The sequence below is a fragment of the Mesoplodon densirostris genome, chromosome 11 (genome assembly GCF_025265405.1).
Source record: "Mesoplodon densirostris isolate mMesDen1 chromosome 11, mMesDen1 primary haplotype, whole genome shotgun sequence".
In the NCBI taxonomy this organism is placed as follows: domain Eukaryota; kingdom Metazoa; phylum Chordata; class Mammalia; order Artiodactyla; family Ziphiidae; genus Mesoplodon; species Mesoplodon densirostris.
Window position 1 is genome coordinate 66,225,602 of NC_082671.1, and position 14,047 is coordinate 66,239,648.

The window sequence follows — 14,047 nt, forward strand, 5'->3', positions numbered from 1 at the left end:
AGGCGGGCAGGGGCTGGACCACGAGGGGCCTGGGATTCAAGGCGGCAGAGCTGGATGTGGTCTTGGGTGCAGTGGCAGCCTCAAGGGTGTTTGAGCAGCAGGCGGGGCCCCCATGAGTGAGCTGTGCCCTGGGCAGGGGATGTGTTGCAGTGGCAGAGGCCGGGCTTCTGCTCAGATCTGCTGCGGGGCCCTTGAGCGGCTCATACCTCTCGGAGCCTCAGTCTTCTGGAGCCTCAGTCTCCTGCTGTCAGACATTCGCAGCAAGGGCGCCTCGGCCCGGGGCCGCCGCGGGAAGGCTCTGAGCAGAGGCGCAGCCCAGCGCAGCGCCTGGCTGGGCAGCCTGGCGGAGAGACGGCTGGCGGCGGCAGGGCGGGGGGTCGCAAGCTCGGGTCTTGCCCGCCCCTGCAGACACCTGCGAGGCCGAGTGCGTGCGGAGGCGAGTGGAGCAGAGCCTGCAGGCCGCCGTCAAGACTCTGCGCAAGTCCGTCAGCCGGCAGCACTTCTCCGTCCAGGTCGCAGGCACTGAGTACGAGGTGGCCCAGCGGCCGGCCAAGGCCCTGGAGGGCCAGGGGACGTGTGGCACAGGCCAGGTGCTGCAGGACGGCAAATGCGGTGAGTCCCTGCCCTCAGCCACTCCAGTGTCGCCCTGCGGACTTTCTCTGTCCTTCCTTCCGTGTGGGCCCAGGTATAGAGCCCACGGGAGACAGACACGTTGGGCCGGGACAGGGAGACAAGGAGGCCTGCCGGGGAGGAGTGCCGTAGCACTTAGACGTGACGGCTGTCATTAAAGGGCACTCCCCTGGTGCCGGGACCGAGTACACGTGTGACCCCGCCTGCGGTCCTGAGGAGGGGCGGGACAGAAAGGCCCCAGGGAGGGGTGTGAGGGGCATGGAACCAGTCCATGTGGCTCGAGAAGCCTTCCCGGCGGAGGCATGTGGGAGCTGAGGGCAGAGGAGGAGCAGAGTGAAGATGCCCGGGAGGCTGAGGGCCCCCCGGCGGGGCGGGGGCGGTGCTGCCAGGTGCAGGGAAGGCCAGGCCACCGCAGGGGCCGTGGGCAGGGCGGCCAGGTCCAGTGAACGAGGCTGGGGACCTGACCGGCCCCCATCGAGAAGGGACGGGTTTAGAGACAGCCCCCGGTGGCTCAGAGGTGAACTTGACTGAGTCCTGGTTCTAGTGGGGTTGACGGTTACGTGGGAGAGAAGGCAGGCAGCCACCGGGTGAGCGTATCCACAGGCCAGATGAGGGCTTGCTGGCCCCGGTGCTGCCCTGGGCGCGCTGGGAAGCACTGGCCCGCGCTGAGCCGGCAACAGCCTCATTCGCCCTCTGCCGTGGGAAGGCCAAGTGGGGGGCAGCAGCGGAGCGGAGACCTAGCCAGAGATGGTAGAGCCTGGAACCAGGGGCAGCAGGAGAGGCGGGCAAGGAAGAGAGAAATTGAGAGCACGCTTTGAGAGGGAGGCGAGGGAGAAGGAGGCTTCAAGGACGACTCCAAGGGTCCTGGCCACTTGGGCAGAGATTGCATCGTTTTCGGATCTGGGAGAAACTTGGGGGAGGGGGCTGGCGGAGGGGGTGTCCCAGCTGTCCTTGTTAGTCTGAGACGCTCATGAGTCGTCCTGGTGAAGGCGCTGACTAGGTTGGAGGCACAAATCTGGAGCACAGCGTGTAGCCTGGGCCAGAGACACAGGCTGGGAGCCGCTGGAGAGGAGGTGGGATTTAGGAGTGGGGGGAGGGGCGGTGGAGCGGGCACAGCGCCGTTTCCCCGCAAGGGGGGAGGGGGAGGGACTCGGGATGTCATTCTTTTATTTTTAACCACTTATTTTGAAACCATTTCAAACTTTCAGAAACACTGCCAGACAGAACAAAGAACTTCCGTATTTTCTTCATGCAGATTCCCCCACTGCGGATGTCTTACAGCATTCGCGCTGTCATGCTTTCCCGTGCGTGTGGCATGCTTGTGGCGTGCTTGTGCGCCTTTACATCACCCGCTAAATTTCACCAACTCTTCCGACAGCATCCCTTTCCTTTCCGAGTTGTGTTTAGTGGTCATGTCTCCAGAATCCTTCATCTGGAGCAGTTCCTGGCTCTTCCCCTGCCTCTCCTGTCCTGCCCCCGGCTGGCCCTAAGTTCTGTAAAGTGACCCTCAGCTGCATCTGGGTTTCCTGGTGACCAGACTCGGCCTGCGTTCTTGGCAGGAAAACCACGCTCCACGTCTGCTCTTCAGCGCCCCCTTCAGGAGGTACAGGGTATTGCCCTGGTCCACCGCTGGTTCCTCCACCTTAATTCACCCTTTTCCCTCTGCAGTTGATTAGGATTTCATGGGGACGTATTGGAGTTGCACCAACACCTTGCTCCCCATCAAACTGCCATCCACTCGCTGACAGCCACCAAATTAGCCACTTCTACAATTGTTGCCAAACCGTGTTCTCTATTTCTATCATCCTTCCTACACTTATTAGCATTCTAGTGTAAGAGAGAGCTTTCCCTTCTCCCACATGTTGGCATGTATCTATATATCTATGCATTTATGTCAGTGTGGACTCACAGATTCCTCACTGGCTTGTAATCCACTCCTAACATGACTTAGTTCGGTGCTCAGATCGTCCCCGCTTCAGCCAGTGGCCGCCCCATCAGCTTGACCCCTGTGTCCTTTTGACATGGCTCCATCACTCATCGAGCATTCTCTTACTGTCCGGCACTAAAGATGTTTCAGACTCAGCTTGTGCTTTCCCTGCCTTGGAATCAGCCAAATCTCCAAGGACCCCTGTTCCTTTTAGAGGAGGAGAGTGTGTAGAAAGTGAAAGCTGAGGTACTCATTGCTACTGGCGTGTCACTGCTTCTAGGCCCTCTCATTGGACAGAACTAGAAAGTATAGGTATGCGTATTTTACATGGAGACCTATGTACCTATGCTATTCCTGTAGCTCTGCGTGTGTGTGTGTGTGTTTTATAAAACCATGAGTTCATACCAATACCTCCAATTCAGTACCTCAGTATTCTTTCTAACTTTTTTTTTGCATGTTATTTTTCCATGTTTCTAAATATCTTATCCCATGAGGCATTCAGCTCCCTTTCTCCTTAACTTATTTTCTCCATCAGTTCCCTTACTCACTTATCAGTTTGCTTATGTGGCCAATGCAGCCAACCACACTGGCTCTCCTCAGCCCGGCATCTCTGTATCCTCAGCCCCCAGGCCCCTGTCACTCCCACAGCCCCTCTGCACCTGAGCCCCATGTCCTCAGGTGCCAGCTCCGCCACACGGGGAAGGAAAGGGGAGCCGGCAGGGGAGCTTGGTTTGGATGAAGTTGACTGTGGGGCATCTAGGAGGCCGTTGGTACACAGGCCGAGGGCCCAGGGCTGGAGGGCAGCATGTGGAGCAGAAAGGGGATGACAGTCCCTGCAGAGACACTTACAAGAGGGCTGAGGCAAGGGGTCTGCAGGGGACCCTGAGTGGCAGCAGCTGGGAAGGCGCATGAGACCAGGACAGGGTCTTCACAGATGACCACTGCCTGGCTCCTACCCCCTGCTCTCCTGGGATGGGTCTGGGCCCCTCTGTGCCCCTGGAGCCACAGGGGCGAGAGCTGGGCCCTATGTGGAAGGGCAGAGCCTGGGCTTGAGGCACCAGCAGACAGACGGCCAGACCGCCTGGCCACTGCTCGCCACCTCTGCCCCCAGCAGTCTCTCCACGTTGCCTCCGCAGTGGCCTGTGGGCCTGGCACCTACTTCAGCGGAGAGCCAGGCCAGTGTGTGCCATGCACGCCGGGGACCTACCAGGACGGGAACGGCCAGCTCAGCTGCACGCCGTGCCCCAGCAGCGACGGGCTCGGCCTGGCTGGTGCCCGCAACGTATCCGAGTGTGGAGGTGAGTAGGGGCCCTCCCTGAAAAGAGGAGCTGGGGGTGGGGGAACAGGGCACCTCCTGTCTCCACCGAGGTTCCCAAGGCAAAGGCCCGGGTGCCTCGTGGTCTTTTGTAAAGCTCTTTGCCATTTCCAGAGCCTGTCAGGACTTCCGCACAGCTGCACTTACAAAGTGTGTTGCAGACCCACAGTGCATGTGCCAGAGTGCACGGTGGTGAGCAGGCGCTGGGCTGCACTTGGTGCCATTTAAAACTGCACCATGCAGGTTGGAAAGGACTTTACAGTTTACCACTTGCTCATTTACAGGTCAGCTTATAGCAGAGGTACATAGTGCTTTATAGTTGACCAAACACGTGACACCTCATGGGGCACCCATCATTGTCGAAATGCTTTGTGGAGTGCAGCCAGATACTTGGGGAAGAACTGTGCTCTACACAAAGAACTTTACAGTTGGCCTTTTGGATGGTTTGGAGAGCCCTTTTTCAACTTACCGAGCACAATTTGGTTTGCAAAGAGCTTTTCCATTTACTACCCCCACTTAACCTCATCTGTGAAATGGGCTTGTAGCCTTCCCCCCATCAGCCTCCCTTCCCGGGCCATTGTGAGGCTCACCCAAGAGAACGGATGGGGAAAGGTGTGCTGGTGAGTGGGACCCTTAGGGTGGTGGAGACCTCCAGCCTTCTCTGGGGGACAGAAGAGATCAGAGCCCGGCCCTGAGCCCCTGCAGGCTGGCCCGCTGCCCTCTGGCCCCTGCCCCCTCCAGGAGTGTGGTCTGTGCCCCAGGGGAGGTAGTACCTGTCAGAGAGCACAGAGAGGCCACTGGGGGAGCAGAGAATTCCATGGTCGGGGCTGAGAAGGCACTAAACCCATGCCTCACTCAGCGCCTGAATACCCTCTACATCCTGACTTCTTGCTAGAATGTGTTGTCTCCTCCCTTTGTCCCAGCTGTGCCCTAGGGACCTCACAGAACCCCCTCCCTCTGCTCAGGCCCAGCCAGGCAGATAGACAAGGCAGCATCAGCCTGGAGCTTAAGAGCCCCAGGTCCTCATGTGAAGACAGTGTGGCCCGCCCCCTGGGCAGAGCCCCCTAAATAAATGGCCTCCACGACCTCCCACCTCCACATGTGGTGTCCACACTTCTCAGCTCCAGAGTGAGGCCACTTCTCAACACACAGCCCTTCTAGCTGGTGGGAGGAGAAAAGCCAGGCCTGACCAAGACCACACAGTGCCCTCCTCCCCCTCGACCCCCCGCCTTGGTGCCTTTCCCAGGACAGGTGAGGGCTGAGCTGAGCGCCGGGCCTGGACCGAGGCACCCCGCCCCCCAGCCTGAGCCGTGACCTCTGACTCGCAGGCCAGTGCTCTCCAGGCTTCTTCTCCACCGACGGCTTCAGGCCCTGCCAGGCCTGCCCCGTGGGCATGTACCAGCCTGAGCCTGGGCGCACGGGCTGCTTCCCCTGCGGAGGGGGACTGCTCACCAAGCACGAGGGCACAGCCGCCTTCCAAGACTGTGAGGCCAAAGGTGAGGACTCCCCCAGTCACCCCTCCGCTCAGGGTCCGTTTCCCTGGATGCCCCTCATTTCCTGCCCTGGCAAACCTCCAAGGTCAGAGGAGGCTGGAGCCTCAAGCAGTGGACACTGGTGACGAGCTCTGTGCTGCACACGAGGACAGGGACGGGGGGTCCAGCACATGCCTGCCTCGGCTCGGATGAGAGAGCCAGTCAGGCACTGAGGCTCCAGCCTGGAGCTTTGAGCCCCCATCCCCCAGCTCCTCAAGACACTGGGGAGGCTTTGAGCTGCACCGGGAGGAAGGTTGGGAGGGGAGGAAGGTGAGGAGGGGCAGTGGGGCGAGGTCAGAGGTCAAAGGTCTTCAGGGCTGCCAGGGCCCTGCAGTGCGGCCCCTCCTCCCCTCCACACCACCGAAGCTCCACCGCCGCCCGAGGCTCGACTCTCCACGGAGGGACAGTCCTCCCCACCTGCTGATGGCCCGACATACAGACTCTGAATCTTCCCCAGCTCTCCAGCCCCACCTCCCCCTGGCTCCTGCCAGGTTTTCCCCGCTTTACCATTAGCCTCCCAGAAGGAGTGTCTGGACTCCACTTCCTCTCCTCTCATTCTCTCCGAATCCCCGCCAGCCAGTCCGACTGTCACCGCACTACGCCCGCCCAGCGTTTGCTCCCATCAAGGCGGCCCACAGGGTCCCTGAGTTGCTGGAGCCCAAGTCAGTTCTGTCTGCGTCTCCTGAGACTGGGCCGTGGCCCCCTTGGGGCGCTCTTCCTGCTGCTCCTCGGCCTGGGCCCCAGGCCCTGCTCAGCCTCCCCCAGCCCCGCCCCCGAGTGCTGGGACGTCCCAGGCCCCTTGCACGCGCTGCTCTTGAGTCTGGATAAACTCATCTGCTCGCCTTAAGTAGCATCTCTGCACGGGTGCCCCCAGCTTCTGTTTCCCGTCCAGCCTCTCCCCTGAACTGGACTCTGCCCTCCCGCCGGGCCACAGCTCCACATCGTATCTAACAAGCATCTCAGATTCCACAGGTCCAGGCTCCCCACCAGCGCACGGTGGCTCTTCCTGCCAGGTGCTCAAGGGGACCTTGGCGTCACTCTGAGTGCTCTTTCCCCCTCACCTCACACCCAGTCTGTCCGCAGCCCCTGCAGCTCTAGCTTCTAAACAGCCCGACTGGGCCTTCCCTGGTGGTCCAGTGGTTAAGACTCCGCACTTCCACTGCAGGGAGCACGGGTTCGATCCCTGGTCGGGGAACTAAGACCCTGCATGCCGCGCAGCACGGCCAAAAATAAAATAAAAAATAAACAAACGCAGAGTGACCCCGACCCAGGCCACCGCCACCCCTCCCCGATGGCCCTGGCCTGTCCTGCCTGGGCCTCCACGCCCCCCCTCCCCCAGAGCCCACTCCCAGTGCAGCAGCCGGGGACACGGGGCAGCTCCAGGTGGCCTTCCTCGCTCAGAGGAAAGCCCAGTCCTCACCGTGGCCCCTGACCTCTGCTCCGGCCACAGCTGGCACAGACACGGCCCACCTCCGGGCCAGCTCCGCACTCCTCGGGTCTCCACGCCAGTCCCTTCAGTGCCGCCCTCCCTTGCCTCCCTCCACAGCCGGCCCTACGGCATCTCACTCCCACGCAGCCAGAGTACGATGTTGGCCTAGGGGCAGGGCTCGGTCCGCCTGGCTCGCTGCTCAGAACCCATGGTCCACAGCACACCCTGCACTGTTGTGGGCAGGGGCAGGGAGCAGAGGGGTCAGCCACTCAGGGACTGGGCGTGGGTGGTGGAAGGTTACCGGGCAATGGGGAGGGGCCTTGAACTCTGTGCTGAGTCAGCCCTCAAGGGCAGGGAGCCCCAGGGAGAATGCCACCTGCCCTTTCCCACCGGTCCCCCCCCACCACAGTGCACTGCTCCCCCGGCCACCACTACAATACCACCACCCACCGCTGCATCCGCTGCCCTGTCGGCACCTACCAGCCCGAGTTTGGCCAGAACCACTGCATCACCTGTCCGGGCAACACCAGTACAGACTTCGACGGCTCCACCAACGTCACACACTGCAAAAGTAGGTGCTGCTTTTCCCACGGCCAAGGAGCTGCGGGTGCCGGGAGGGGACTGGGGGCAGGTTGTGAGGGCAGGGTGAGCCCTGACCTCAGGTCGTGTCCACGGTGACACAGACCAGGAGGCCGGTGACTCCTCCCTGGCCCGTCACCTCCACACAGGCACTCGGTGGGACACCCTGTGATGTGGAGGGTGCAACCAGCTTGGCCGGCCCCCCTGCGCTCCACGGAGCGACCTGATCGCGCCGTCGTTCGTCGGTCCCCGTGGCTCACCTGTGCCTCAGTGCCGGGCCAGGTCCCACTCCAGGGTCTGGGTCTACGGAGGGAAAAGTCAGGGCCCGTGCCAAGGAGGCTTGTGGGGCAGCTGCCCGCACCAGACCCTGCAGCTCTGAAGGCGCAGGATGCTCAGGGTGTACCAAGGGTGCATGCGGAAGAGGGAGACCAGATGGCCGCCCTGTGTCTGTAGGAAGCTCCGTTTTAGCCCAAAGAAATATGGCAGCGTAAGACAATCTGGGAAACAGATCGTCTCTGAGCCCCTCACCAGCAAGTCATCGGGGCCTAACCCACAGGATGCTGTCTTTAGGTATTTCTAATTCACTTTTCAGAGCCCTTTAGGGCATGTGTTCTGGTATTTTACCCTTTCCCTAATCAATTTCCAGCCAGTGACCCCTTTCCTGGGCTGCTGGTCATGTTTGGAACAGCCTAATGGCCTGTGAAGGAGATTTAATCCTCGACGTGGACTCCATCCCCTCTGCCCAGGCTGCCCCGGCTGGGCTCACGGCCTCCTGCGACAGCTCAGCATAGGCAGGGTTTTAAGTGTTTAAACGTCCTAATGAGGAAAAGTGGGGGAAAATTGGGAGGGAAGCTTCTGGAATGATAAGGTGAAAATGAAATGTTTCCCAGAAATTTTGATGTGAGGAGATCTTTAAATGAAAATGTGTGAGAAAATTATGTATATTTAGTATTTACGCTCAATTTTCTTTGCATAACTTTATGCAATTAAGCTAGGAACGGTTCAGCTCATAAAAAAAAAGTCACATTTGGCCTCTTTGAGGATGCACGGTTTAGCTAAACTTGAAAAAGTAGGGAAGCATGTCTCTTGCTGGTCCTTGAGCCTGCCTGCTCCCTGGGGAGGGCCACACCTGGCACCTGGGGGGCACTCAGGGGATGTTGAGCAAAGGGATGCACAGACAAGTGAGTGGAGAGAAAGGGGACGTTGGGGCACACTTGGCCTTGGCTGAGACACGGAGGACAGCACGGGCTGGCGGGGAGCTGGCAGCTGCAGGGGCATGGACGCGCCTGCCGGGGGGGCGAGCAGCTCCAGGCAGGAGGCAGGTGAGGTTCAGGTGAGGCAGCCCAGGAAGGAGGCACCCGGGGCTGGGCCTCCGAGAACCAACACGGAACGGGGACCTGCCCCCAGCTGAGGGGTCCCCGAGGGAAAACCGGCCTGGAGCCTGGCCTGCTGGCGGGGAGGACCGGGTAGAGGGGGGCTCAGGAGGGGGCGGAGCACCTACCAGCCCTGCCCTGGGCCGCCAAGGCTGCTGAGGGCCAGCCGGGCCTGACCAGGGCACGGGCCGTGGTGCCCACAGACCAGCACTGCGGCGGCGAGCTTGGCGACTACACGGGCTACATCGAGTCCCCCAACTACCCTGGCGACTACCCAGCCAATGCTGAGTGCGTGTGGCACATCTCGCCACCCCCCAAGCGCAGGATCCTCATCGTGGTCCCCGAGATCTTCCTGCCCATCGAGGATGGGTGTGGCGACGTCCTGGTCATGAGGAAGAGCGGTACGTGCCGTCCAGGGGGGTTGCCTCAACCACACGCCCACCCCTCCCCCGTGGCACAGCTCTGCAGGGCACTCACCTCCAACTCCAGGGGCTGGGCTTTCCAGAGCTGTGTGGAAAGGTCCGGAGAGCTTAGGGTGTGTCCTAAGTGTGGGAATCAGGACCTGGTCAGGTCTGGTCTCGATGCTGACCACAAGCCAGTCTTTCATCCCATTTCTCCCACATCCTGCCACACCGCCCAGGGTGAGCCCCCAGGAGCACCCCCTGACCCACAGGGCCTCTTCCCCCCTCTGTGCTTGGAGGGGTGGTGAAGGACCAGCCTGTGCACTCACACAGGGCGCCCCAGGGTCCGCTCCCTCGCTCTGTGAGCTGCAGCCTCCCAGCTCACCAGCCCCATGGGGGCTCCGGGTGAGACTTTGGGCGAGGGGCCAGCCCCTCAGCAGTGGGTGGGCACGAGCACGTGCCCAAATGGCCACGGCAGCAAGAAAGGTGGGGAGCCCTGAGACCCCCCAGGGACTGGGTAGAACCCCTTATGGCCTGTGCCTCGGCTGGGGACCTCGCTGCTATGGTAAGGCCGCAGTGCCCCCAGGGAGCAAGCTCCAGGTCAATGTTAGGGAAGAAGGAGGGGGACAAGACAGACACAAAAACGTGGCTGCCCACCGGGGCCTGGGATGTGTCTGATACACAGAGACCCGCCAGAGGAGCAGGAGAGTGGGGGGATGGGGGATGGGGGAGGGCCTTGTCCACTGTGTGCTGCATTGTTACCAGGTGCCTGCACCACCCACTCAGTGTAGCTGATGAGCAGGAAATGGCCCCCAGTGTGTGAATGGGAGGCCTGGGAGGCCAGGAAGGGCAAGGTACCCGGCCAGCGTCCTACAGCCAGTCAGAGCCCAGCCCGGGACCATCCCCTGCCCATTCCCGTCACCAGCCTCCCTAGTCCACAGCATCTTCCCCTCCACTGTCTGTCCACAGAGCTGAGCTCTAGGGAGGCCAGCCTCTCCCACCTCGAGGGCACCTCAGGAAAGCTCCCCCAGGGAGCAGTGAGGAAGTGGGGCACCCTTTGGCCAGCCCCAGGCACCCCAGGGGTCAGCAGGCTCACCCTTGTTCATCTGCTCACCAGGAGAGGAGACTGACCCTCCACCCCAGCCCCGGCTCTGTGCTGGGTGCAGGCGTGAGCCCTGTCCTTGAGGAGCAGTTGGCAGGGAGACAGTGACAACCCTATAGAGAGGGGCTGTACTACAGTGTTCACAGAGCAGAGAGGAAACAGAGTAGGGTGGGGGTGGAGCAGTCAGGGAGGCTTCCTGGAGGAGGAGGCACAGAAACTTGTCTCAGAGGGACAAGTAGGAACTGGGGCTGCGGGTCGGGAAGGGCGTTTGGGGCCGAGGGAACAAGTACGGGGACTGGAGAGCTGGAGTGTTTGGAGACTGGGTGCTGTGGGTGCTGGATGACTGACTGAGTGGGGAGGCCAGAGGCCTGTGGCAGGAGGTCAGGGACCGGGTGAGGAGCTGTGGATCTGGGGCAGCTCAACCATGACGTGCCTCTTCCCCCTGCCCCGCCCCCAGCCTCACCCACCTCTATCACCACCTATGAGACCTGCCAGACCTACGAGAGGCCCATCGCCTTCACCTCCCGCTCCAGGAAGCTCTGGATCCAGTTCAAATCCAACGAAGGCAACAGCGGCAAAGGGTTCCAAGTACCTTATGTCACCTACGACGGTGAGTGTGGCCCCAGTGCGCACCCAGGTTGGCCCTGGGGACACAGAAACAAATCGTACCTCCCCGGCCTCAGGGAGCTCCAGCCTTGGGGGACTGTGGGGTCCAGACAGGCCCATAAGGGGGACAGGGTGGTGCAGATGAGGGAGTTACTAGTGGTGTCTGCGGGCCTCAGAGGGAGGTGCTACCCAAGCAGGGTTTTGAGGGCTGTATAGGGGTTTTCTAACTAGTCAAACCTGGAGACCAGTGTGGGTGGAGGAGACAAAGGCACGCAGTCTGAAGCCCTGGGGGAGGGCTGAGGCTGACTGGAGCAGGAGGCAGGAGGGACTGTCGCCTTCAGCCTCTACCCTTACCTTCCTCGCTTCCCCACCGGCGGGCTTCACAGAGGACTACCAGCAGTTAATAGAAGATATCGTCCGCGATGGACGGCTCTACGCCTCAGAGAATCACCAGGAAATTTTGAAAGTGAGTGAGCTTCCCTATGGGAAGGGATCATATAATCCTGGGATAGTGGCCTGTGACGATCCAGGGCCATCCCTGCCCCCAGCCCCGACCCCAGCCCTGCACAGAAGTGAGGAGAGAAGAGTGATAATAGGAGAAGAGAAGGTGATGGGAGCAGGAGGCCAGGGGCAGGGCTGGTCCAGTGCATCTGTCCTTCTAGCCCAGGACCTGCTGAGGTGCCGGTGGGCAGGTTCCTTATGAACTCTCGGCCTCACTTTCCTCATCTGTGAAATGGGGAGAGCTCGACAGCGTGGTCTCTTAAAATCAGGAGAATCCTCCGCTGCCTTTGGGACTGACTCCCTCCTCATCCCGCCCACGTCCTGAGAAGTAGAGCCACCTAGTCATCCGGGGGCTGTGGCCGTCACACGGCGGGCACAGGCCGGGTCAGGGCCCAGGTTGTCACCGTGAGGAGCCAGACTCAGGGATCTGCTTGGGCTCTGGGGGTCGGGCCCCGGCCCAGCCCTGGGCAGACAGCACCCCCAGCCTGGGAGCCGAGGGTGGCGTGGAGGGCAAGAGCGGGGCCGGCCAGTGCCTTGCTAACTTCTGCTCCAGCTGCCACCTCCCAACTGGGCGGCCCCAGGCAAGCTGTCTGAGCCCCGCCTCGCGTCTGAGAAACTGGGATGGCTCGCAGAGTCTCCGAGCCCAGGCCTGGAGCACTCCTGCATACAGTAGGCAGTTTGTAAGCCAAGAGGTTTGCCCCCTGCTGCCCTACCTGGATGAGACCTGGGGGTCTCGGGGCACGAATCCCCTCGTCGCCCTCCTCAGGTACCTGTCTGTTCAGTGGGAACCAGAGGGTCGTCCTGACTCTGTCCTGTTGACAGTGCCTGACCCTCTCATCCTTGCCCCGGCCCTCTGCCCTCAGCTCCACCCTGCAGCTGGCAGCATCTTTTCAGAGCTAGAAGTGTTCCCATCTCTTAGGACCAAGCCTTGGCCAGCGAGGCCCAGCCTGGCACAGCTACCACCTGCCTCTACGGCGGCTCTCAGGCCTCCACTCCCCACGTCACTGGCCACGGCCTCCCAGGAACGCTAGCCCCATTCTCTCCTCGGTGGACGTCCTCCCGTCCTGCTGCTCTCAGCTCAGGCGTCCCATCCTCTGGGCCTCCCTAGCCAGGTTGCACTCTGAGGGCCCCAGGTGGCCCCCCTTCTTGGCTGTCAGGCCTGCAGTTTAGGTTTGTCCTGTGATTATTTGGCCCCCGTCCCCCCGCCATGGGGAAGGAACTACAGGGCTTCCCCCTCAGCACCCTGTCCCCAGCACCTGGCACTGCGCCCAGCACATGGGAGGAACTCCACCTGTGTCTCCAAGGGCATGGGTGCATGTGTACACGTGGGAGAGGGTGTGTGTGTGTGTGTGTGTGCGTGTGTGTGCCCGCTCGCACATGCCGGGACGAGTCACACCCCAAGACGGCCGCTTGAGACGATGAGCTCATGGGGCAGGAAGCACGCAGTGTGTGGCTGCCGGTCACTGGAGGTTCTCCTCCAGGGTGGCATCGCCCCACTTTACAGATGATGACCCTGGGCTCTGAGAGGGTGCCCAGCTGGTGAGTGACGGCGCCTGAGTGTGGGCCGCCTGGACCCTCACGGCACACCTGTGCCGAGCACCCCTGAGCCAGGCTCCTGGCTCTCAGGACTGCACTTCCTCTTCCGCCCAGCCCTGAGAGGAGGGCTCGTCACCCTGTCATTCAGATGAATAATTCAAGTTCAGAGCAGCAGGGCCATTTTCCCAGGGCTAAGGCACTAGGGAGGAGATGGTGCAGCTGCGGTTTCCAGTCCGGCCCATTGGCCTCCAAAGCCTTGCTCTCTACTCCGTGTGCTCTGGTTTTCAACCTGAGGGGGTTGGCTGATGTGTTTTTGCATCGCACCCTTTTAAGATAAAATGTGACTGGAACTCCAAGAGTTAAAATGAATAGACTATTAAAAAAACAATTAGGCTATTAAAACCGAAAAACTATTCGTGGCAAAGAGCCTGTAGGATCCTGAAACACACCAGCCAGCCCAGCCTCTTCCCCCTTCCCCCATCCCTGCAGACACCCTCAGGCCCCGCCAGGGCGCCAGGCATCGCAGAGGCGAGTGGCCAGGGCCCTCCAGCCTGGCCCCAGGCCCCTCACCCTGGCCTCACCGTGTCTTGCAGGACAAGAAGCTGATCAAGGCCCTCTTCGACGTGTTGGCACATCCCCAGAACTACTTCAAGTACACAGCCCAGGAGTCCAAGGAGATGTTCCCGCGGTCCTTCATCAAACTGCTGCGCTCCAAGGTGTCCCGGTTCCTGCGACCCTACAAATAACACTGGTGCAGCTGCCCTGCTTGGGGTGCCGGCTACCCGGGGAGGAGAGAGCTCCTCCCCTCCACAGTCGAAGCTAAAGGCGGCTCCGTGGGCCTCCACGCTGCCTTGGGAATCGCCGTGGCGTCTGCCCTTCAGGAATCGCTGACCAGCCCGTGGCGGGCGAGACCACGTCCAGGCAGAGACCCCAGCCCAGCTGCATTCCTCTGATGCCGCCCCCGTGGGAAAACATTGCTTAAGGCACAGCCTTTCTTGCTCCTTCCAGGACACCAATAGCGCCCTCTCCGGAGCTGCCACCCGGACCAGGACGCTCGGCCACCACCCAGGCGGGTCCCGGGCACAGCTGACCTTTGGAGGTTGCACGTGCCCTCTG

General features: G+C 61.2%; 1 protein-coding gene across 2 annotated transcripts in view; it reads left to right on the forward strand.

The window, feature by feature from the left end:
• The window catches only part of SCUBE1 (signal peptide, CUB domain and EGF like domain containing 1), a 129,685-nt gene extending 116,008 nt beyond the window's left edge, over positions 1–13,677 (forward strand). For both annotated transcript variants that reach the window (XM_060112475.1, XM_060112476.1), the window contains 8 exons: positions 409–612; positions 3,694–3,855; positions 5,201–5,368; positions 7,243–7,404; positions 8,989–9,186; positions 10,746–10,898; positions 11,281–11,360; positions 13,525–13,677. In XM_060112475.1, coding sequence (XP_059968458.1) covers positions 409–612; positions 3,694–3,855; positions 5,201–5,368; positions 7,243–7,404; positions 8,989–9,186; positions 10,746–10,898; positions 11,281–11,360; positions 13,525–13,677 — 1,280 coding nt within the window. The remainder of the gene's footprint in view (positions 1–408; positions 613–3,693; positions 3,856–5,200; positions 5,369–7,242; positions 7,405–8,988; positions 9,187–10,745; positions 10,899–11,280; positions 11,361–13,524) is intronic.
• Positions 13,678–14,047: the final 370 nt, after the last annotated feature.